The 24114-nt window shown below is 33.9% G+C and overlaps 1 protein-coding gene across 1 annotated transcript in view; it reads right to left on the minus strand.

Annotated features, from left to right (window-relative positions):
* Positions 1-24114, minus strand: part of Lrriq1 (leucine rich repeats and IQ motif containing 1) — a 170400-nt gene that overhangs the window by 130740 nt on the left and 15546 nt on the right. The window contains exons 8-10 of the mRNA XM_071609153.1: positions 21709-23328; positions 9704-9856; positions 8346-8496 (exon numbers count right to left, since the gene is read on the minus strand). Of these exons, the coding sequence (XP_071465254.1) occupies positions 8346-8496; positions 9704-9856; positions 21709-23328 (1924 nt within the window). The remainder of the gene's footprint in view (positions 1-8345; positions 8497-9703; positions 9857-21708; positions 23329-24114) is intronic.

The raw sequence follows: 24114 nt of genomic DNA on the forward strand, positions 1-24114 counted from the left end.
ATACCTAGAAATAAATCTAACCAAGTAGGTGAAACACCTCTTCAGTGAAAATTATGCAACACTGAGGAAAAAAAAAAAAAAACACTAGAAGACCAAAAGACCTGCCATATTCACGGATAGGCAGAGTTAATATTAAATTAAATGGTAATAAGACCAAAAGTGATCTATAGATTCAGTTCAATCCCTAGCAATATACCAATGACATTTTCCACAGAACTAGGAAAAACTACTCCTAAAATTTATATGGAAGAACAGAAGACCTAGAACATCTAAAGCAATTCTGAGCAAAAAGAGCAAAGCTGGAGGTATCACAATACCTGATTTCAAGTTATACTACAGAGCTAGCTGTAATATGATAAAAGCAGTATGTTAGCAACATAAAAACAACACCAAATACAGACACATGAACCAAAGGAGTAGAATAGAAGACAACAGAGACAAACCCACACAAAGTCACCTGATCCTTGACAAAGGTGCCAAAAACATGTTGAAGAAAAGGTAGTCTTTTTAAGAAATTGTGCTGGGGAAAGTGTATATCCATGTGTAGAAGAATGAAACTAGATTCATATCCTCCACCCCACACAAAAAACAATTCTAAGTGGATCCAAGACCTACAAATTACAATTTTGCAACTGCTGCAAGGAAACCTAGGGACCACACTCCAACATACAGGTATAGGCAACAACTTCCTCAAAGGACTTCTGCATCTCAGGTAATAATAGAAGAATTAACAAACAGGATTACATCAAATTAAAAATCAAATTACTTTGCTATGTAAAATTCAGTGACACTGAGAAAAAAAAGCTCTAGAAGACAGAAAGACCTGCCATGTTCATGGATAGGCAGAACTAATACATAGAAATAATAATAATTAACACATATTCATCTAATTAATACATAATACATATTAATCTATTTAATACACTGAATTTTACATAACAAAGTAAACAAAATCATGAGGATAGAGCTTACAAAATTGGAAAAAGTCTTTGTTAGCTATTTTCTGACAGAGGATTAATACCCAGAATATATAAAAAAACTCAAAAATCTTAACATAAAAATAATGCAGCCAATAAATGATCAAATGAACTGAAAAAAGCACTTCTTAAAAGAAATACAAATGGCCAAAAAATAAATTAAAAATGTTCAACATCTTTACCAATCAGGAAAATGCAAATCAAAATTACACTGAGATTTCATTTCACTTGAGTTAGAACTGCATTCATCAAGAATACAAATAATAAAAGTGCTGGAACCAACCTAGATGCCCTTCAATAGACGAATGGATAAAAAAAAAATGTGGCAGTTATACACAATGGAGTATTACTCTGCATTAAAAAATGACAAAATCATAGAATTTGCAGGGAAATGGATGGCATTAGAACAGATTATGCTAAGTGAAGCTAGCCAATCCCTAAAAAACAAATGCCAAATGTTTTCTTTGATATAAGGAGAGTAACTAAGAACAGAGTTGGGAGGAAGAGCATGAGAAGAAGATTAACATTAAACAGGGATGAGAGGTGGGAGGGAAAGGGAGAGAGAAGGGAAATTGCATGGAAATGGAAGGAGACCCTCATGGTTATACAAAATTACATACAAGAGGAAGTGAGGGGAAAGGGGAAAAAAAAACAAGGGGGAGAAATGAATTACAGTAGAGGGGGTAGAGAGAGAAGATTGGAGGGGAGGGGAGGGGGGATAGGAAAGGCAGCAGAATACAACAGACACTAGTATAGCAATATGTAAAACAGTGGATGTGTAACCGATGTGATGCTGCAATCTGTATACGGGGTAAAAATGGGAGTTCATAACCCACTTGAATCAAAGTGTGAAATATGATTTGTCAAGAACTATGTAATGTTTTGAACAACCAACAATAAAAATTAAAGAAAAAAAAGTGCTGAAGAGAATGCAGACACCAGGGAGAACACTGAAGTTGAGATTTTTAAATAGTACAATCATGAAGCAAATCAATATGGAGGTTCCTCAAACAACTAGGAATGAAACCATTATATGACTCAGCTATACTACTCCTCTATATTTATCCCAAAGAAACAAATTCAGTATACTACAACCGCAATTCACAATAGCCAAGTTACAGAGCCAGCCTAAGTGTCTGTCAACAGATGAATGCTTAAAGAAAAAGTGTTTTATATACAAATGGAATTTTACTCAGCCATAAAGAAGAACAAAATGATAACATCTGCCAGAAAGTGAATTAAGCTGTTAAGTGAAATAAGCAGGATTCAGAAAGTCAAGGATTTTATGTTTTCTCTTCTATGCATAAACTAGAGATTAAAAATTAAAAAAAAATCCTTAAAAGGGAAGGAAGACTAGTACAGCAGAGATAGATATCAGGTTTAAGGTAGAAAGGAAGGAAAGTATTGTTACATGTACATATGAATATATGACAATGAATTCCAAGATCATGTATAATATGTGTATGTATACAGCAACAATACATTTTTAAAAGCAAATTAATTAAATACATAAAGCAGTTAAAACAAAAGCCTAGTGGTAAAAACATTATCATTAATTATATTATACTGTTATATATATTTTATGTAAATAAAATTTATAAAACAATTTTTGTTATACAATTTTTTTTCAAAATTAATTTCGTTTCGAACTATTTCTGCTATGAAGTGAATAAAATCAACATGAAAACTCTAGAAATGAAGAAAACTAGATCATAAATTGTAAATTATCTCTTTCTTATTTGCTTCAGCTATTCTTAAAAGAAATAATTCACAAGTACTAACTCAAAATAGAAAAAAAAATTCCTATGGCTCAATTTTATAAACTTTAACAATGTGACAAAATCCATTCAAGTATTATTTGTTCAAATTACATGTAGAAAGTAAAGTTTTAACAATTTTATTTTAAGTATTTATGGGAAATTTCAGGCAAAAGAAAGCATGAAATATGACAATGGTATCATAACAAACATTAAAATGCCTTTTACTCAAATATTAAGTTATAAAATATAACTTCAAGAAAAATAAAACAAATTTTAACAAAATAGGTGTAGTAAAATCTCGTCTTATTAAAATAAATCTACCTTTAAATCATTACTCTAAAGTGTCCTTGAGCTAAAGCTAGAAGTTGTATATTCAAAATATGTACAAACAACTCCAGACCATGTCAATATATTCTATAATCAAAAACTTGGTTCTAAATCAAACCAATGACATAAAAATATAAATACTATTCTTTATATTATTATACCATTTGTATGAAAGCATGTACTCTGATGTTTCTTTACTTCATTGGCTAGAAAATCTGTACTTTAATATCTGTATTTTAGAACCTCTGTTTTAAGTTATATTATATTTCAACTTAAAAAACTATATTTCAATTATGACTAATAATCCCTTTTCAAAGGAATTGAATTCCTTTGTTTTAAATATTAAGTAATAACAGCAAATTGGTAACTTTTAATTTATAGAAATAAAATTTAAACCTTTAGTTTTATAAAAAAGAAAGTTTCTTATTTGAGATTAATAAGGAAAAAATTACATTGTATTCTACAACTACATAGTCTAATTTCTACTTATTTCTGATTTAAAATGAACTGCCTTAAAGCAATTAAATGTAACTATTCCTATTATCATAAATTCAAAGAAAATCAATTAAATAAAAATATCCTTTAAAGAGCAATTAAAGATAATGCTACACATTAACTAAAGCAACAATTGTAATTTAGTAAGAGTTAACAAATTCTCAACAAGTGTAAAATAGTATTGCCTGTAATTTTATTTTACCTCCCAAAGAAATACAGCATGGGATAATAACTTATTAACTTATAAATACATACCTATCCTTGTGCCCCTTTATGATAGTTCTTAGCATCAATACATCACTACAAAATACATCAATACAAAATCTGTGCTTTTCACTCAATCAGAATCTCTAAGCGTTTCCTAAAAATGAAAAACGGACTTCAACTGGTCTTCAGAAAATCCACTTTCTCATGTTTGTTTTTCCCAACATTCAGTAAATACAGTTTTCACTATACTCAATAGACTGCAAAGAAGTCTGTTAACTTATTTGCTTTGTACTACACACAGCTACCTCAGGTACATCAATTACTACCATGGCAGTTTTCACATATATATATTGTAGATATCCTATCCCAGGAAATCCACTACTTAAAAAAATTCCTATATAGGGGTGCTAGCAAATGAACATGGGAATTGACACCTTTTTCTTTTTCTCTTTTTTTCCTTACAAAGAGCCTCTATTTTTTCTTTTCTCATTTTTATTTTATTTTACTTTTTGTACAGGGGTTTAAACCCAGCATTACTTAACCACTGAGCCACATCCCTAGTCCTTTTTCAAATATTTTTTTTAGAAACAGGATCTCACTGAATTGCTTAGGGCCTTGCTAAGTTGCTGAGGATGGCTTTGAACTCAGGATCCTTCTGCCTCAGCCTCCTGAGCTGCTGGGATTAAAGGCATATGCCATCGTGCCTGGCAAAGAGCCTTTTTCTTTTTTTAAAAGTTTGTTTTAGTGTGATCCAATATAGTAACATATATGATCAATGCACTTATACTCATTCCAAAAACAAAATTATTTTTATATGTATTTTACACAAAGATTTTAACATAAAAAATTTTATAAAAAGTATTACTATTTCTATTTGGGAGAAATCATGAGTGGTACCAAAGCAGGTGGCACAGAAACATAAGTAAATGAACACATTACAGAGTATTAAAAAAATTTATTTTCGAAAATGTGCATTTCTAATTTAAACCTTAGAGAACATTAGAGAACTAATGAACATTAGACATTAGAGAACTGATGAAAATATGTACATATCAAAAGTTATAGACTAAGTATTGCTTACAGAAAAATTTATAGATTTAAGCATGCATGTCAACAAGCTTGAAAAATGATAAAAATAACTGAATTAAATACTTAACTCAAAGAAATAGGAAAAAACAATAGGTAAAAAGAAGAAGAGAAAAAGCTGATATTATAAATATTAGTGATAGAAATACAAAATGGTGCTACATATAGTAAGGAACTCTGGCATTATTTTCATAAATTACAGATATCCTTGGCTCAATAATACAAATTATAGCAAATTAACTTGAAGATATATCTAATCAAGTATAAAATTATGGGTCGGGATATTCACAGTGGCAATGTAGATGGAAAACATCCAATATTCATTCATCAATGTACCAATGGAATAAATCCAGTCCATGCACATGATTAAATAGTATGCAGCCATGGAAAAAGTATTAGAAACACTATAATAAGTTGTTAAGTGAAAACACACACACACACACACACACACACACACACACACACCAGAAAACAGTATTCAAAATATGCCATATATTGTGAACTATGAGCACAATCCATGTTTTCTTAGATATGGGTAATATAATATGTATCATACACAAATGTTATATATGCAAAGATATACATGTTAAAGGGTAAATATATGCAATATGAAATATACAAAATATCCACAAATAAAAGAAAATGGGAGAACAGAATGAAGAGGACACAGACATAATCACTTTGAGTATGCCTTTTTAACAAATGGGAAAAGCAAGCTAATTTTAAATATCAAATTCATAACAAAATCATGAATTAAAAGACTTCAAATGATATTTAATCACATCTCCTTGGGGGACATAGTGTGAGGACAAAAACAAATGCAAAGAAAGCTTAGAATTAATTTAGTAATTTTTACTATTATTACATTGGCATTGTTGTCTTGAAGCTATTTTATGGATAAGACATAGCAAATGGTTAATTTGTTGCCATAAACCAAGGATTACAGTATAAGAGAGAGAGAACTACAATAAAGTTTAAAAAGTTAATTTGAATTAGATATCAGTTTTGTATGTCCAATTTGAATTCACTGCACAGGACAATTACAATACCATAAAGAATAATCAGATAATTAGCTGAAATATTTTGAACCAAAAATTGGATTTCATAAGAATAATGTGGTGGGGTGGGGGACAAAGTTAAAGAAACAAAACTAAAATTAACACCCCTGGAAGTAAATAGAGCCACTAAGATCTTACTCTAAAAATTTGTCAATGCAAATTGATAGAAACAGATTCATGGATTGCTTCTCTTCCTCAATATAATCCCATCCCACTCCCTGATATTTAATCTGATCAGACTTCCTAATGACTATAGGATGGAGAAGGAGGATAGGATTTTACACTTTTGAGATTCAAAAATCTTATCTAATTGCTTAATTAATAGATAATTTCCATTTATCTAAACCTTTCCTCTAGTAACAATTTCCACAAAGTTCTAACTAATTAAAGAATCTCTGCTTAAAAATTCTGGAGGAAATGATGAAATTAGAAAACTCACTTTCTATATCCCCTATCACATTAATTTATTCATATTAATCAATGAATGAAAGCTTTAGAAGGAAGGTTGATGGGGGACTTTATATTGAAGATTATGAGTTATTATCAGTTACGCCCCATGTTCAATCATAAGCATCAATAAGGTAAACAAACACTGTATGACTGCTGATCTAATGAGATATGAAGCACAGAAAACTACCTAAGAAGGACTCCTGCAAAAGTAGCCAAATTTTTATTTAACCAGCTCTTTTGAGCTAGGGACTTCATTACAGGAAATACAGGGCATAGTGAAACAATTTTGATACTAAAAGTAAGTAAATGTACTAAGGCAAAATACAAAACATTCTATAAGAAAATGCAGGCTATGCAAAAAATCAATGGATTGGAAAAAAGAAGCAGTATGATTGCTACAAATTAAGAGAGTTCAAAGGCATATATAAAAGCAATATCGTGGTTATTGTTCACATTATTATTCAAATAAACTAGGTACTTTAGAAAAATAGCAAAATTGGATTATTAATTATTGATTTATACACGGAATCATTCAATTTTATTAGGTGTCATAATGTATTGTATTAAGTAACAACAGACCATATTATTAAAAACTATTTTCTGAAATATGAGGGTATGTAAATACATGATTCTGGGAATTAGTTTTTTTAAAAAATTAAAACATAAAGGTGAAGCAAACATTGAATATAAGTAATAGTTAGACAGAATGTCCGTGTATTATTCTACTTTAATAAATGTTTAAAATTTTCCACAGTCATAAAGAAAGACATAAATAAAAGCAAACAAACAAAAGTAATATCAAGATGCCCTACAGAGAAAAAGAATCAAGATACAGTGTGTTTATTTCTATTCCCCAATATGATCCCATCATATTCCTTAATATTTTAGTCTTGATCAAATTCCTATTGGTTGTATGAAGGAGGGGAATTGGATGGTTCCTTTTAGGTCCCCCCAAAATGTAAGCTATTTGTATTGTTTGTATTGTTATTAAGATAAAGATTTTTATCAAGTTTTGACATTTTGTCAATCTTTGATTCTTCATTAACCATTATCAAGCCCCTACAAAAGCCCTTGAGAATATACCAAGACATTAAACAATAAAAATTAACAAGAGATTTTAAACAAGGTAGTGAATAACACAATAAGATTTTTATTTTAGAATTATTACACTGGAAACAATGTATAAGTAAGCTGAAGTTGAATTTCAGTGGGTAGATGAAGGAATTTTGGGTGGTAAGAGATGAAACCACCACCATAACTCCTGACAACAAAGAGAAAGATGAGGCACAGCAATAGAAATAATTTGACAATGAAGGTAATAAATGATGAACTAAGGTCCCAGATGGGAGTGAAAGGAATAGTTGTAGAAAATAGAAGTACTGATCTTATATTTAAAAAGATGTTTTAGTTGCTGAGTTACATGGATTAGAAGATGTAGGAAGGAAAAGATAAATAATTATAAAGATATAGTGGTGGAGGGACTCAGAAGTTTAGGCACATTCAATTAGATGAATTCTTTCCTATGGTATGAGCAGTTTTAGCTAAAGAGGGAAAGTTCAGTACAAGTAATGTGTGCAATCAAGGAGAGTAGTGATAAAGTGTTTACCAGGAAATAGTTATAACAATTTCTGAGAAGTGGGAAAGCACAGGATTCATAAAAAATATCATAGCACCAATTGGTGTTTATATGCTCTAGTGAAGCTAAGATCACTACTAAAGGAATGTTCCTATACGAAAAGAAACAGAGAAGGAAATATGCTAACAGACTAGTCACTCATTTGCTAGAGATAGAATATATTCTTTTATATACATTAAAAACAATTTTATTTTTCTAATCTAAATTAAATAAGAATAAATAAGTTACCATAATAAAACATATAAATTGGTAATGGTAGCCTGTTCTTAAAAAAGGAGTGAAACAAAATATAATCACAATGAATAAAAGTTTAAATGTTGAATAAGTATTAAAATTCCATTTTTCTTACCAATTCGAGTGATTTTATTATGCGAAAGTTCAAGATTCTGAATATTAGTGCAGCCATCCAAACCATGAAAGGAACTCAGTTGATTTTTATTAAGAAGAACAACACAGAGATTTTCCAAATTTTCACAGTTGATAGTCTCAATATGGTTTTCCTTAAAGAAAGAACAAATTTAATAAATTTTGTTTCAATGGCTCATTAATTAAATATTTAAAGCTTGCAAAAAGAGGAAGGATGAGACTCAATCTCTAAATGAATACATGAATCTCAAATTGCTGAGATAATTATAAACTATTTTACTATCTAGATGAAAATATTAAGTAATCTAATAATCAAATAATTTGAATTTATTTATTAATATTCTTTTTAAAATGTTGAAAATACAGAGGAAAATATTTTGAACAACCTAAATGAACAAGAGAGAATATTTTATCATTGCTGTTTCTGCTGATGTGCATGGGAATGGCTATTGTAGTCACGCAAGCACTGCTTCACCATTTATATGGGTTTGAATGGAAGTAGATAACTTTTCATTTTATTTTGCAGATCTCTCAGGAAAGAACTACACCTCAGTGGATGCACCACCCAAGGAATTGCACCTGAGGAATTTCATCTCTAATTGGATCTGGTTTAGATAAGAAAATCCTGTGCTTCAAGCCTGGGTCAGATGACACAGATTGATACAATGATGGACATGAATGTATTTTGCATGTGAGAGGAGGTGAATCATTAGTAGTCAGAAGGTAAATGTGATAGTTACTTTGATAACTCCAGTATTCATAGATTCATACACTCTCCTCCCACATGAACATATCGCTTCCACAATAAAACATTAGCCATCATGAGGCAAGCAGATCTAAGCACTCTAAAAAGAAGCCCAAAATAACTATGAGAGATTCCAACTTCCCAGACATCCCTGTCAAGGCATCACACATTAAAGAGAAGGAATTTTAAACAGTCACCACCTAACTTGCATCTGACCACAATTACATGAGTCCAAGTCAATGCAATATAAAATGGAAGAAATTTCCAGCCATCCCTGGTCTCAATTCATGACCTATTGAATAAGAAAATAAGATGACTGTTGTTTTCAGCTACGCAAGTAGTCCTTTGTTATGCAGCAAAAAACAAGCAAACAACCAAACAAAACCCCTGTATCATCTGCAAAAATAAAGAGAAAAGTAATTTCCAGGATGTACCACCTAATCATCTTTCTCTTATCCTTACAAACATAGATCCTTGATCTCTCTAGATCTGTTACAGGCTATTTTAGTAATCATTTCTTCAAGTTACTTCTGAAATGTGAACATAAACCCATTTTATATTTTATCATAAAATAACTATTAAAACAGGGGACATACCTGTACATCAATGTACTTAAGTTTTTTGCAGTTATTCAGGCCGTGTAAAGAAGTTAATCCACAGCATCGAAGGGATAGAAATTGAAGATTTGTACACTCCGACAATGTGGAGAGACTACAACCTGGCAAATATTGAAATGTAATGGTTGTAACCTACAGAATTCAAGAAAACTGGGGTGAGTAACATTATTAATTACACAATATAAGCCATGTTAATGTTGTGAAAATGTTTAGAAAATTCATATAAGAAAAAAATACTGTATGTTGAAATTAACATTTATTAACAACTCAATTTGTGTAAAGCTATTTGGTCTCTTTTGGTCCCCCACATAGAAAAATGAAATATGAAATTATCCATTACCAAATTCAAGTTCAAAAATAAAATACATAAAACAACAATATAATAATTTATTAGTTCAATCCCTGATTTTGTACCAAGTCCACTTATTTCATATTTTATTGCCCTAGACATCACATTATACCACATAAAAGTCTATGATCTGTGGTTAACAGTATCTTAGAGATCCCTGGATGGTAAAGTCAATGGGAGAATCATATCTTCATGGAATATAAAGAAGGGATATAGTTTGCTCTTAGCAAAAGCAATAATATATTTAAAACTTCAAGTAGAGTTTCTATTTTCATAATTACTTTAGGAATATCTCAACTACTCATAATCTAAAGCAATTTTAAAGCAAATTGTTTTTCATAAATTTTCTGAAAGAAAATATTCCTCTATATAACAATAAAGTATGCATCGCCTGTTAAATCTGTATGCAAACAAATATAACTTCTATAATTGGAAAACTTGCTCAGTAATAGTGAAAATGGAGGGCTTAAAAACTGAAAATTTGACAATCACAGTTATATATTAACAATGTTACTCCGCATCATAATTTATATTACCTTTCTGATTTAATAACATACTCTTTCAGCCAACTGCTTTCAATCAACACAATTAAATTCTAGTTATTTAGGATGTAGCAATTTCTATAGTTTCATTTCATTACTGCACAGAAGTAACAACTATTCTGATTAGTAGCATCTATTGTTGAAATGGAAGAGTTTCCTAATATTTCTTCCTTTTTATTTAACATTTAAAACAGTCCTTATGGGATAGCAATGTCTTCTCTACTGCACCCTAGATTTTTACAAACATATGATATAAAAATACATTTTATATTAATCATTTATTGATACACGTATGATAATAATCACAAAAATAAAAGACCTTGTGCTCCAAAACTCAAGTTCAATACACTATTAGTAAACATATGCATCCATGATTGTACAATCAGCTTGAAAAACTGGGGTACAGAAGATGTTAACTAAGTTTGTTAGATTAGTTAATGAACAAACTGACCCATAATTAGTGGCAAACCTTAAATATAGAATATGTAGTTTCTCTCCTTTTAAATAAAAACTTGAAAATTTTTATTTCATGCTCTCTGACTTAAAAAGAAGATCCACATAGAGAACCTCTAAATCATTTTATTAAAGATCACAAATAGGATCCAACATGGCGGCGAGTGGGGAGGCAGCGCTTTCAGTACCTCCTCAACAACGGGGTCAGAGAGATGCATGGATACCCTTAGATTCGACCTGCTGAGAAACTCCTAGCAAAATTCCACTAAAGAGAGACCAGCCGGGAATTGGTAGGATTTTTGGAGGTGACAGTTTGCCCTAGATGAGTGAATCTCCGCCACGCAGCGCAGAGGTCCAGACCCGCCAGCCGCTGCCCGGGTGACTCGGCGACTGTCGGCTGCCTGCACGCGGCCCCCGCGTCAGGGCGGATAGCCTCCGAGGCGCAGCGCAGCAGGAGCAGTGCAGGGACTCTAGGAAGAGGTCTCTCGCCAAGCCTTCATGAAATAGCGAACCAGGAGCTGATACCAACCAGAGACAGACCAGTCCCACCCCTCCCTTCGGACACTCCTGCAAGGAGCCTGGGGCCCGCCATAGCAGAGAGGTGACATCACCAGAGTTCCGCCGGCAGAATTCCTTCCCAGCGGAATCCACATTAGCAGGTGTGTGACTCCCACCCCCTCCAGATACAAGCAGCCAGGAAACCTCGGGAATCTCTCCGGGGGCGTGTCTGTAGGGAAGCAAAGGGGATTCCAGATCCCCACCTCCCCTTAACACCAGCGGCGACACCCAAGATCTTAGCCGCCAGTTTCTGGGGGTGTGCCCACCAAAGGGGTCCGGAAAAATTAAACTGTTGGTTCCCAGATCACCCCACCACAGCACTGGAGCTTAGATGAATGACAGAGAGGGTGTTCATTGTTCGGGATATAGGACACGCGGTGGGGCTGCAAGTGTAATCAGATCCTTGGGGAACCGCCTCCGGTGAACAGGACCTGGCTGGCTGGCTGGGAGGAGGAACAGGGGGAGGGGCCGGATAAGTGAAAGGGCTCTGGACTAACAGGATTGAGAGACTCCCAGGAGCCACCTTACAGGGATTTCTGTCAGCACATAGAGGGCAGAAGCTCGGCTCAGAGGGCACAGCTCCGCCTATTGGAAGAGAAGAAAATGGGATTCAGCCATAGAACAGGGGATGCCAGCATGGCAGAGATCTGATGTCATCGGAGAGCAGCCGAGGAGAGAACTTCATCGGTGCCAGCGGCGATGGAAACAGTTGGTCTCCTGGTAGGGAGGGTGAGTCACAGATACCCAAGTCTCTCTCGCTTTGTCGTCGAGCCAGAGGGGAGAAGCAGGGCCGCTGCCCGCGCCCGCAAGGTAGGCAGACCTGCGACCAACCTACAGACCAGGCCCAGCGGTCTGCGGGCGTGGTAGGAGGGGCAGGGCAGAGCCGCCGCCCGCACCAGCAAGGTAAGCAGACCTGCGACAGACCAGCAGATCAGGCCCAGAGGCCTGCAAGCGTGGTACACACTTCACCCCAACTGGAGTAGGGGCAGAGCAGAGCCTTCGCCCGCACCCAGATCAGGCCCAGCGGCCCGCCTGTGTGGTGGTCAAGTGACCCCAATTGGAGTGGGGGCGGAGCGGATCTGCCACCCGTGCCCGCAAGGTGGGCAGACCGGCGACCAACCTGCAGATCAGGCCTAGCGGTCCCCGGGCGTGGTAGGAGGGGCAGGGCAGAGCCTTCGCCCCCACCTGCAAGGTAGGCAGACCTGCAACAGAACGGCGGATCAGGCCCAGGGGTCCGCGGGCATGGTAGACACCTCACACCAATTGGAGGAGGGGCAGAGCAGAGCCCCCGCCCGCACCTGCAAGGGAGACTTTTCAACTATACAAGAGCAATATAAATATATAGGGGGGGAAAAATTTCAAAAACACAACAGTTTCACCAAGAAGAAAGAAACGCAAGCAGTATGAAAAGACAAGGAAAGAAAGGACTACAAGCAATGCAGGTCAACTCAACTTTAGAAGAGGTAACAGCTGCAGCAGATGGAATGTCAGATAAAGAATTCAGGATATATATGCTTCAGATGATCTGGAGTATCAAGGAAGACATTAGACAGCAAAATCAGACAATGAAAGATCACTTTGACAAGGAATTACACAAACAAATCCAGGAAGCAAAGGATCAACTATACAGGGAGATAGAGGTTTTAAAAAACAAACAAACAGAAATCCTAGAAATGCAGGAAGCAATAAACCAACTTAAAAACTCAATTGAGAATACTACCAGCAGAGTAGAACACTTAGAAGATAGAACATCAGACAATGAAGACAAAGTATTTCAACTTGAAAAGAACATAGACAGCTCAGCAAGACTGTTAAGAAACCATGAGCAGAACATCCAAGAAATATGGGATAACATTAAGAGACCAAACTTAAGAGTCATTGGGATACAGGAAGGTATAGAACTCCATACCAAAGGAATGAGCAATTTATTCAATGAAATAATACGAGAAAACTTCCCAGACTTGAAGAATGAGACAGAATCCCAAATTCTAGAAGCCTACAGGACGCCGAATGTGCAAAATTATAAGAGATCCACACCTAGACACATTATAATGAAGATGCCCAACATACAGAATAAGGAGAGAATTTTAAAAGCTACAAGAGAAAGGAAGCAGATTACATTTAGGGGTAAGCCAATCAGGATAACAGCTGATCTTTCAACACAGACTCTGAAAGCTAGAAGATCCTGGAATAACATATTTCAAACACTGAAAGAAAATGGGTTCCAACCAAGAATTGTGTATCCAGCGAAATTAAGCTTCAGGATGGAAGATGAAATTAAAACCTTCCACGACAAACAAAAGTTAAAAGAATATGCAGCTAGAAAACAATCTCTTCAAAACATCCTCGGCAAAACATTACAGGAAGAGGAAATGGAAAATAACAATGAAAACCAACAGTGGGAGGTAGGACAGTAAAGGGGGGGAGATAATCAAAGAGGAAAACAAACCATGTTTAGTAACATAAATAAACAAATATGGCTGGAACAACAACCCATATCTCAATAATAACCCTAAATGTTAATGGCTTAAACTCACCAATCAAGAGACACAGGCTAGTAGAATGGATCACAAAACAAGACCCAACAATATGCTGCCTACAGGAGACACATTTGATAGGAAAAGACATACATAGGCTGAAGGTGAAAGGTTGGGAAAATTCATATCACTCATATGGACTTCGGAAACAAGCAGGAGTGTCCATACCCATATCAAATAAAATAGATTTCAAGCCAAAGTTAATCAAAAGGGATAAAGAGGGACACTACATACTGCTTAAGGGAACCATACACCAACAAGACATAACAATCATAAATATATATGCCCCAAACAATGGTGCAGCTATGTTCATCAAACAAACTCTTCTCAAGTTCAAGAGTCTAATAGACCACCATACAATAATCATGGGAGACTTCAACACACCTCTCTCGCCACTGGACAGATCTTCCAAACAAAAGTTGAATAAGGAAACTATAGAACTCAATAACACAATTAATAACCTAGACTTAATTGACATATATAGAATATACCACCCAACATCAAGCAGTTACACTTTTTTCTCAGCAGCACATGGTTCCTTCTCAAAAATAGATCATATATTATGTCACAGGGCAACTCTCAGACAATATAAAGGAGTAGAGATAATACCATGCATCCTATCTGATCATAATGGAATGAAACTGAAAATCAACGATAAAAGAAGGAAGGAAAAAGCATACATCACTTGGAGAATGAACAATAGGTTACTGAATGATCAATGGGTTATAGAAGACATCAAGGAGGAAATTAAAAAATTCTTAGAGATTAATGAAAACACAGACACAACATATCGGAATCTATGGGACACATTGAAAGCAGTTCTAAGAGGAAAATTCATTGCTTGGAGTTCATTCCTTAAAAAAAGAAAAAACCAACAAATAAATGATCTCATACTTCATCTCAAAAATCCTTGAAAAAGAAGAGCAAAACAACAGCAAAAGAAGTAGAAGGCAAGAAATAATTAAAATCAGAGCTGAAATTAATGAAATCGAAACAAAAGAAACAATAGAAAAAATTGACAAAACTAAAAGTTGGTTCTTTGAAAAAATAAACAAAATCGACTGACCCTTAGCCATGCTAGCGAAGAGAAGAAGAGAGAGAACTCAAATTACTAGCATACGGGATGAAAAAGGCAATATCACAACAGACACTTCAGATATACAGAAGATAATCAAAAATTATTTTGAATCCTTATACTCCAATACATTAGAAGATAGTGAAGGCATAGATAAATTTCTTAAGTCATATGATCTGCCCAGATTGAGTCAGGAGCATATAGACAACCTAAACAGACCAATATCAATCGAGGAAATAGAAGAAACCATCAAAAGACTACCAACTAAGAAAAGCCCAGGACCGGATGGGTATACAGCAGAATTTTACAAAACCTTTAAAGAGGAACTAATACCAATACTTTTCAAGCTACTTCAGGAAATAGAAAAAGAGGGAGAACTTCCAAATTCATTCTACGAGGCCAACATCACCCTGATACCTAAACCAGACAAAGACACTTCAAAGAAAGAAAACTTCAGACCAATATCTCTAATGAACCTAGATGCAAAAATCCTCAATAAAATTCTGGCGAATCGGATACAAAAACATATCAAAAAAATTGTGCACCATGATCAAGTAGGATTCATCCCTGGGATGCAAGGCTGGTTCAATATACGGAAATCAATAAATGTTATTCACCACATCAATAGACTTAAAAATAAGAACCATATGATCATCTCGATAGATGCGGAAAAAGCATTCGACAAAGTACAGCATCCCTATGTTCAAAACTCTAGAAAAACTAGGGATAACAGGAACATACCTCAATATTGTAAAAGCAATCTATGCTAAGCCTCAGGCTAGCATCATTCTGAATGGAGAAAAATTGAAGGCATTCTCTCTAAAATCTGGAACAAGACAGGGATGCCCTCTTTCACCACTTCTGTTCAACATAGTTCTCGAAACACTGGCCAGAGCAATTAGACAGACGAAAGAAATTAAAGGCATCAAAATAGGAAAAGAAGAACTTAAATTATCACTATTTGCAGATGATATGATTCTATACCTAGCAGACCCAAAAGGCTCTACAAAGAAACTATTAGAGCTAATAAATGAATTCAGCAAAGTGGCAGGTTATAAAATCAACACGCATAAATCAAAGGCATTCCTGTATATCAGCGACAAATCCTCTGAAATGGAAATGAGGACAACCACTCCATTCACAATATCTTCAAAAAAAATAAAATACTTGGGAATCAACCTAACAAAAGAGGTGAAAGACTTATACAATGAAAACTACAGAACCCTAAAGAAAGAAATAGAAGAAGATCTTAGAAGATGGAAAAATATACCCTGTTCATGGATAGGCAGAACTAACATCATCAAAATCGCGATATTACCAAATGTTCTCTATAGGTTTAATGCAATGCCAATCAAAATCCCAACGGCATTTCTTGTAGAAATAGAGAAAGCAATCATGAAATTCATATGGAAAAATAAAAGACCCAGAATAGCAAAAACAATGCTAAGCAGGAAGTGTGAATCAGGCGGTATAGCCATACCAGACTTCAAACTATACTACAGAGCAATAGTAACAAAAACAGCATGGTACTGGTACCAAAACAGGCGGGTGGACCAATGGTACAGAATAGAGGACACAGAAACCAATCCACAAAACTACAACTATCTTATATTTGATAAAGGGGCTAAAAGCATGCAATGGAGGAAGGATAGCATCTTCAACAAATGGTGCTGGGAAAACTGGAAATCCATATGCAACAAAATGAAACTGAATCCCTTTCTCTCGCCATGCACAAAAGTTAATTCAAAATGGATCAAGGAGCTTGATATCAAATCAGAGACACGCCGTCTGATAGAAGAAAAAGTTGGCTACGATCTACATACTGTGGGGTCGGGCTCCAAATTCCTCAATAGAACACCCATAGCACAAAAGTTAATAACTAGAATCAACAAATGGGACTTACTCAAACTAAAAAGTTTTTTCTCAGCAAAAGAAACAATAAGAGAGGTAAATAGAGAGCCTACATCCTGGGAACAAATCTTTACTCCTCACACTTCAGATAGAGCCCTAATATCCAGAGTATACAAAGAACTCAAAAAATTAGACAATAAGAGAACAAACAACCCAATCAACAAATGGGCCAAGGACCTGAACAGACACTTCTCAGAGGAGGACATACAATCGATCAACAAGTACATGAAAAAATGCTCACCATCTCTAGCAGTCAGAGAAATGCAAATCAAAACCACCCTAAGATACCATCTCACTCCAGTAAGATTGGCAGCCATTATGAAGTCAAACAACAACAAGTGCTGGCGAGGATGTGGGGAAAAGGGTACACTTGTACATTGCTGGTGGGACTGCAAATTGGTGCAGCCAATTTGGAAAGCAGTATGGAGATTTCTTGGAAAGCTGGGAATGGAGCCACCATTTGACCCAGCTATTCCCCTTCTTGGTCTATTCCCTAAAGACCTAAAAAGAGCATGCTACAGGGACACTGCTACCTCGATGTTCATAGCAGCTCAATTCACAATAGCAAGACTGTGGAACCAACCCAGATGCCCTTCAATAGACGAATGGATAAAAAAATGTGGCATTTATACACAATGGAGTATTACTCTGCATTAAAAAATGACAAAATCATAGAATTTGCAGGGAAATGGATGGCACTAGAGCAGATTATGCTAAGTGAAGCTAGCCAATCCCTAAAAAACAAATGCCAAATGTCTTCTTTGATATAAGGAGAGTAACTAAGAACAGAGTAGGGACGAAGAGCATGAGAAGAAGATTAACATTAAACAGAGATGAGAGGTGGGAGGGAAAGGGAGAGAAAAGTGAAATTGCATGGAAATGGAAGGAGACCCTCAGGGTTATACAAAAGAACATACAAGAGGAAATGAGGGGAAAGGGAAAAATAATACAAGTGAGAGAAATGAAGGTCAGTAGAGGGGGTAGAGAGAGAAGAGGGGAGGGGAGGGGAGGGGAGGGGGGATAGTAGAGGATAGGAAAGGTAGCAGAACACGACAGTCACTAGTATGGCAATATGTAAATCAATGGATGTATAATTGATGTGATTCTGCAATCTGTATATGGGCTAAAAATGGGAGTTCATAACCCACTTGAAGCAAAGTGTGAAAGATGATATATCAAGAACTATGTAATGTTTTGAACAACCAACAATAAAAAAAAAAATCCCAAATAAAATTTCTATTTAGTCAACTATATTATTTCCAAATCTTTAATAGCTAGTTGTAACCAAAATGACCTAAAACAGATATATGTGATAGATATAGATATATTTATATGTCTGTTGTTTGTTATTTAGAGATTTCATTCTAAATTATTCTTGAGTTCAACCTAAAGTGTATCAGTTATTTATAGTAAACTGTAATTGCAAAAGCAATGAAAGCAACAACTGTTTTTATGTTTCTAAGACATTTTTTAAGTGCCCCAGTCTCAGATCTATTCAATAGGAAAAAAAATCATATTGTTTAAAAAATTAGCAACAAAGACAGAAAGTCTCAGGTATGATTAGTAGTTTACATGAACAGTTTGAAAATAACTTTAGTAATTCATGTACCATTCCAATAGCAGCCCATTACAATTTCTTGTGTAAAAGTGAGAAATGTTGATCTAAAAGTTAATTAGCAGTTAAAATGTTATCATTCATGTTAGGTATAAAGAAATATTAACCATTCCTTAAGCTCAGTATCCATTTTGTGGTGGTTGTTACTTACAACTGGTTATAATTGGTAGCAAAATGCCAAAAAGAAAAGAAAAAATAATTTGCTAAAACACAAAAGCTAGGAAAAATTAAAACATCTATAATCATTGTTCTTCAGTAATTTTCTTTTGGTATATTGTTACATATAGTGAGATGGTATAGTATCTTCAGCTGTATAACTTCTTAGATGAAACAGGTATCAAGCAGGTCTCAAAAATCCATTTGCCTTTCTCATCAGATTGACACTCACATTTTACAATTGACTATTATATATGTACATGTATGTATGTATACACAAATACACATACATGATGATGAGCTCTAGGTCATGTTCTTTGAAATAATGTGTTAAAACTATAAAATAGACATTGTTTTTTCAAGTTTATGAATGACAAAACTGAGGCTCAGAAAGGTCAATATTCTTGCACAAACTTATGAAGCAGTAAATAGTTCTGCCAGTAAATATCAAAAATTAAATTAAAAACAAGATCTTAATACAGAGCTTTTAAAACTTCATTAAACTCAAATAAAGTTTGTAGTAGTTTCCTTTTAAATTAATCTATTCTAAACTTTGAAGCTAGCAGTAATGTAGAAATAAGATTAACATTTAGCTGGATTCATTTATCCATCCATATTTTCATCCTTGCTACTATATACTCAAAATCACATTCCTGGAAATAAATAAAGAACTGTAGAAAAAATGAAGACCGGATTCAAGTCCTAAAGTTTCAAAGTAAGAGATTAATATGAGCAAAATGAATTCATTTATTGGGTGAAATTCCAGAAGAGTACACTTTTCTCTTAAAAATTCTCTCCACAAAGACCTTCTAAAGATGGCAGTAGTGACAAGGATAAGGAGAAAGACATGAATCTAAGAGATTAGAAAATCAAAGTAAGTGATGGATCAGTGACAGGGTGCATGAGGACACAATGATAAGACATCTGCCAAAGAGAATTACATGAACAGTCAGGAAACAAAAGATAGTATTATATAACACCTGACCATTTATATGTCCATTTATATTCATGCACATTTTTCATCTTTATAATATATATATGATGATGCTTCAAAGAAAAATTAAACCTTTAAAATAGAGGCTTTTTGTAATACTGAGAGGATTATACGGTCTTTTAGAAACTGTTAGTCAAATTAGTTCATGAACCAGTGACATCATCCCTCAATGACATTGAAAACATGCAGAATCCTTTGGTCTGTTAATCACAAGATCCATCATATCAGAATCAACATTTCACAAATTCTCAGGTGATCTATATACATTATGGCTTTCCAGGCCTTGCTCTAAGAAGTAAAGTACAGTTAATCTTCATTTTATCTAAATTGGTAAGAGTTCTAAAGAAGGAACAGAGAATTGGCAGGAGGTAAAAGGAGAAAGAGCTCATACATCTTTTATTTCCTTAGTGCTCTTCTCACTGAACAGACTAGAGATCTACAATAAAGGGGTAGAGCATTATTGTTTCTCTAATTTCAATTTTACTTTTAAAATTAGTACATTTTAGGCATTTAGTATAGTTTAAGCTTTCACTATTACCTAACTCGAGTAGATATTTATAATGAAAACTACTTAAATAAGATAATTACTAAAGTCATCATATTGGAAACCTCAAAACAATGTCTTGGGGAAAGCACATGAAGAATCATTCCAGAGATAGCATAGCCCAAGGAAAACAATAAAGAACAAGCAATTGGGAATTCTATATGTAGCTCTATAGAACTGATAGATCTGGTAATACATTGCCTAGGAAATAGAAATACTTCAAAATATATGTTCTAGTTCTTGTTAATTGTATTGTTTTTTTTTCATGGTTCAGTTGTACTTCTGAAACTTCCCTATTTCATCAATCTATCAGAGATTACCCCAAAATCTTATTTGCAGAAATTTTCAAGATCTATAATAATGTATTTATCTATGTATTTGTTTAAGCTCCATAGTGTAACATTAGGTTTGTTGTTCTTGTCTCTTGAGTAAACCAGTAAATATTAATCAATCATATTGAACAATTAAATAAATAAATATTGGCAGAGGAAATGAATAAGATAATGTACTAATACAAATGTTCATTTTGCTAGTATCTATTGATACAAAAATTTAAATGAGTATATTTGACTTTCAGGGTTTAACTAAATTATGTGTATTTTATTCATAAATCCTTTTAGTATTGCACTGTTTAAAATATTCTTTCCTGTTTTTCTACACATTCCCGAGTTTCTGTCTTAATCTTGGTTGTAACTATGATCTCCATAACCACTAAAAATATGTAGCATTTGGTGAGAATTGTTTTTAAGTTTGAAGCAGATATATACCACATTTATAAAGCACAAAACAAAATAATTGTGTTTCTGTATAGGAATTCTAGAGTCTTCTATCAAATAAATTTTTTCACAGCAGTGGTCTCATATAGAGAAATTCATTACATTCACCACTAGGTGGTGTGGTAGCCCATATGGAAAGCAAATCCTGAGTATCAAATTTCTACCCTAATTCCAACTCTCAAATTTGTAAATACTTCCTTACATCCTTAATAATTGCTATAGGGCTCTTGTATGTAAGCTTAAAGATATTGAAAAATGTAAATCAAAGCTCTGTAGAGTTCTTAGGGAAGCAATGCCCTGAAGAAGATGAAATTTAAAAAATAAATCCCCTCCCACATGGGGAAATATTTCATTACTAACTTAAGTCTATTAAGAGACAGTTTCTTATATACAAAATTTAATTCTATTAAAATGTAAAGCTCCACTTTTGAGAATTGGGTTAAATATTAAAAAGCATTATGAAATTAGACATACCTGCTGTAGAGTATTCCAACGGCCATACTGAAGAATTTCTAATGTGCTCAGAGGAGGCATCGTACTAGCTAGGCATTTCAAAGGTCTCTTTCTTTTAACAATTTTTTTCTGCTGATTTTGACTGAAAATTTCAAACCAAGGTTTAAATGATTTTAGCCAAGCTAGTCTCTTCTCCTCAATAGAAGATAAAAGTGTTGACTCTAGTTTAGAGGTTATGATCCTTTCACATTCAGCCCTGTTTTCATGGCACTCCTCTGGAATTTCATTAATCTCAGATATAAGAGAGTTTTCTTTGTTAGCAATCCAGGAGCTTTTTGTATTACAGCCACTAAAATCTTCATGAAGAGCAAGTCTATCCAAAAAGTAATCTTGCTTATTTATTTTGCCTTCTCTATTTACCATGGCATCAGTGGTGTTAAAGAACATAATGTCACTATTTAGAGTATTGTCTTTTGAGTTTTCTTCAGCTTCTTTGGATTTTAAGTTAATTTCTTTTTCTTGTAGTATTGGATATTCCTCCATAGTTTCAGCATTTTCTAATTTTAATGGTAGTAGTTTTTGCTTTATTGAAATAATGGAAGTATTCTCTTCATATAATCCATTCCCTTGTGATATCTCTTCTTTTTCTACTTTTTGTATCATTTTCTGTTCATTAAATTCTATTATTTTCTGTGCTTCATTGTTCTTCACATCATTCATTTCTTCATTACATTCTAATATTATTATTTGGACTTTTCCCCCCCCATTTTCCTTTATGGCATATTCCACCTGTTCCTGGTTTTGTGTTTGTGTCTTTAATTCTTGCTGAAACTGTTCAATCATATTTTCTTTTAGATCTAAGATTTCTAATTCAGTTCTTTTGTACATATCTTCATATTTTATTTCTTGCTTAATCATTTTTTCAGAACACTGTTTTTTTGCTAGGCTTTCATTTGTTTCTTCTATTTTTAATTCTGCCAAAATGGCTTGGTTTGATTTCAATTGTTCTTGTATTGGTTCTTTCAAGACAAACTGACTACCTATATTTTCACTCTTATTCAATTTCTTAACTACCCAAAGAGGAACATTTTCCTGCTTCTTTGAATTTTCATACACTAATTCTTTGGCTATCTCACTCTTATTCTTTGACTTATCTTCAATAGTTAAATGTTTGGCATTATGTTCTCCCTTCTTCAATGTGGTATTTATTATAAGCTGTTGGCTTGCAGCTTCTATTAATTTAAATTTTTCCTTGTTTTGTAGTTCTTCTCTTTCTCGTCTCAGGATGTTCTTTTTTTCTTCATATACTTTTTCTCTCCTTTTTCTTTCCTCTTGCTTCTGTTTTTTTATCTCTTCTTCTATCCTTTGTTCTTCCTCTAATTTTTTCCTATTTTCTTTCTCTTTCTGTTGTATATTTGCTTCCTTTTCTTTCAACTCTTTTGCTTTCCTTTGTTTTCGTTCTATTCGGTCTCTAATTATGGGGCTATATTTTTGGTAGATTATGAATGCCTTATATTTAGCTTGAATTTTTACAGCTGCATTATGCTGCAGTTCTAACAAACGCATCTTTTCTTTTTCTTGTAGATCCTTGAACCTTGTTCTTTCCTCTTCCATTTGTACATGCAAATTTCTCATAAATTCCTAAAATAAAGTAGGATAGTAATAACATGAAAAAAATGTAATTTTATTCAAATATTTAAAATTGTAGATTAAAAATAAATATAAAAACTGAAATCATAATGAAATTGCGATAACATTCACTTAAAGCGATTAAAGTAATTTATTTTAAATGGTATTAATTTTTAAATATTTAAAAGACTGTCACATGGGTAAGTTGGTACTCTAAAATTATGAGAATAATAAACCATCTAATTTATAAAGATACTAAGCCACCTGGGTATAAATTGAGGGATTCTTTGAGATAGAAAGCATATGAAATCAGAATGACACAGAAAAAGAAAGAAAGAAAGAAAGGAAGGAAGGAAGGAAGGAAGGAAGGAAGGAAGGAAGGAAGGAAGGGGAAGGAAGGAAGAGGGAGGGAGGGAGGGAGGAGGGAGAAACCATAAGCCAAAATTTATGTATGTGAAAAGGAATTCAAACATTCTGTGATGGGCAATCTGATAAAGGACATGGAGAGCTAGCACTGAACTACAGAGCATGAAATTCTCCTATGAGCCTTAGGATACCAAGACGGTGAAGTAGCCCATGTGTGTAAGCAATATTAAGAAACAGTCTATTCACATATTTCATTCCTTCTCAGCTCTCAAGAAAGTTGATATATACATAAAATGAGATAAGTTGGAGCTAGGTAAGAAAATATCATTATCACTAGAATCTTAAAACAAAAACAAAAGGATCAAAACATTCAGCAAATATTTAAGGGAAACTAACATAAGGATGTGAGATAATGCATTTAATAATGCATTA

This window comes from Marmota flaviventris, chromosome 3 (assembly GCF_047511675.1).
Source record: "Marmota flaviventris isolate mMarFla1 chromosome 3, mMarFla1.hap1, whole genome shotgun sequence".
Taxonomy (NCBI): Eukaryota; Metazoa; Chordata; class Mammalia; order Rodentia; family Sciuridae; genus Marmota; species Marmota flaviventris.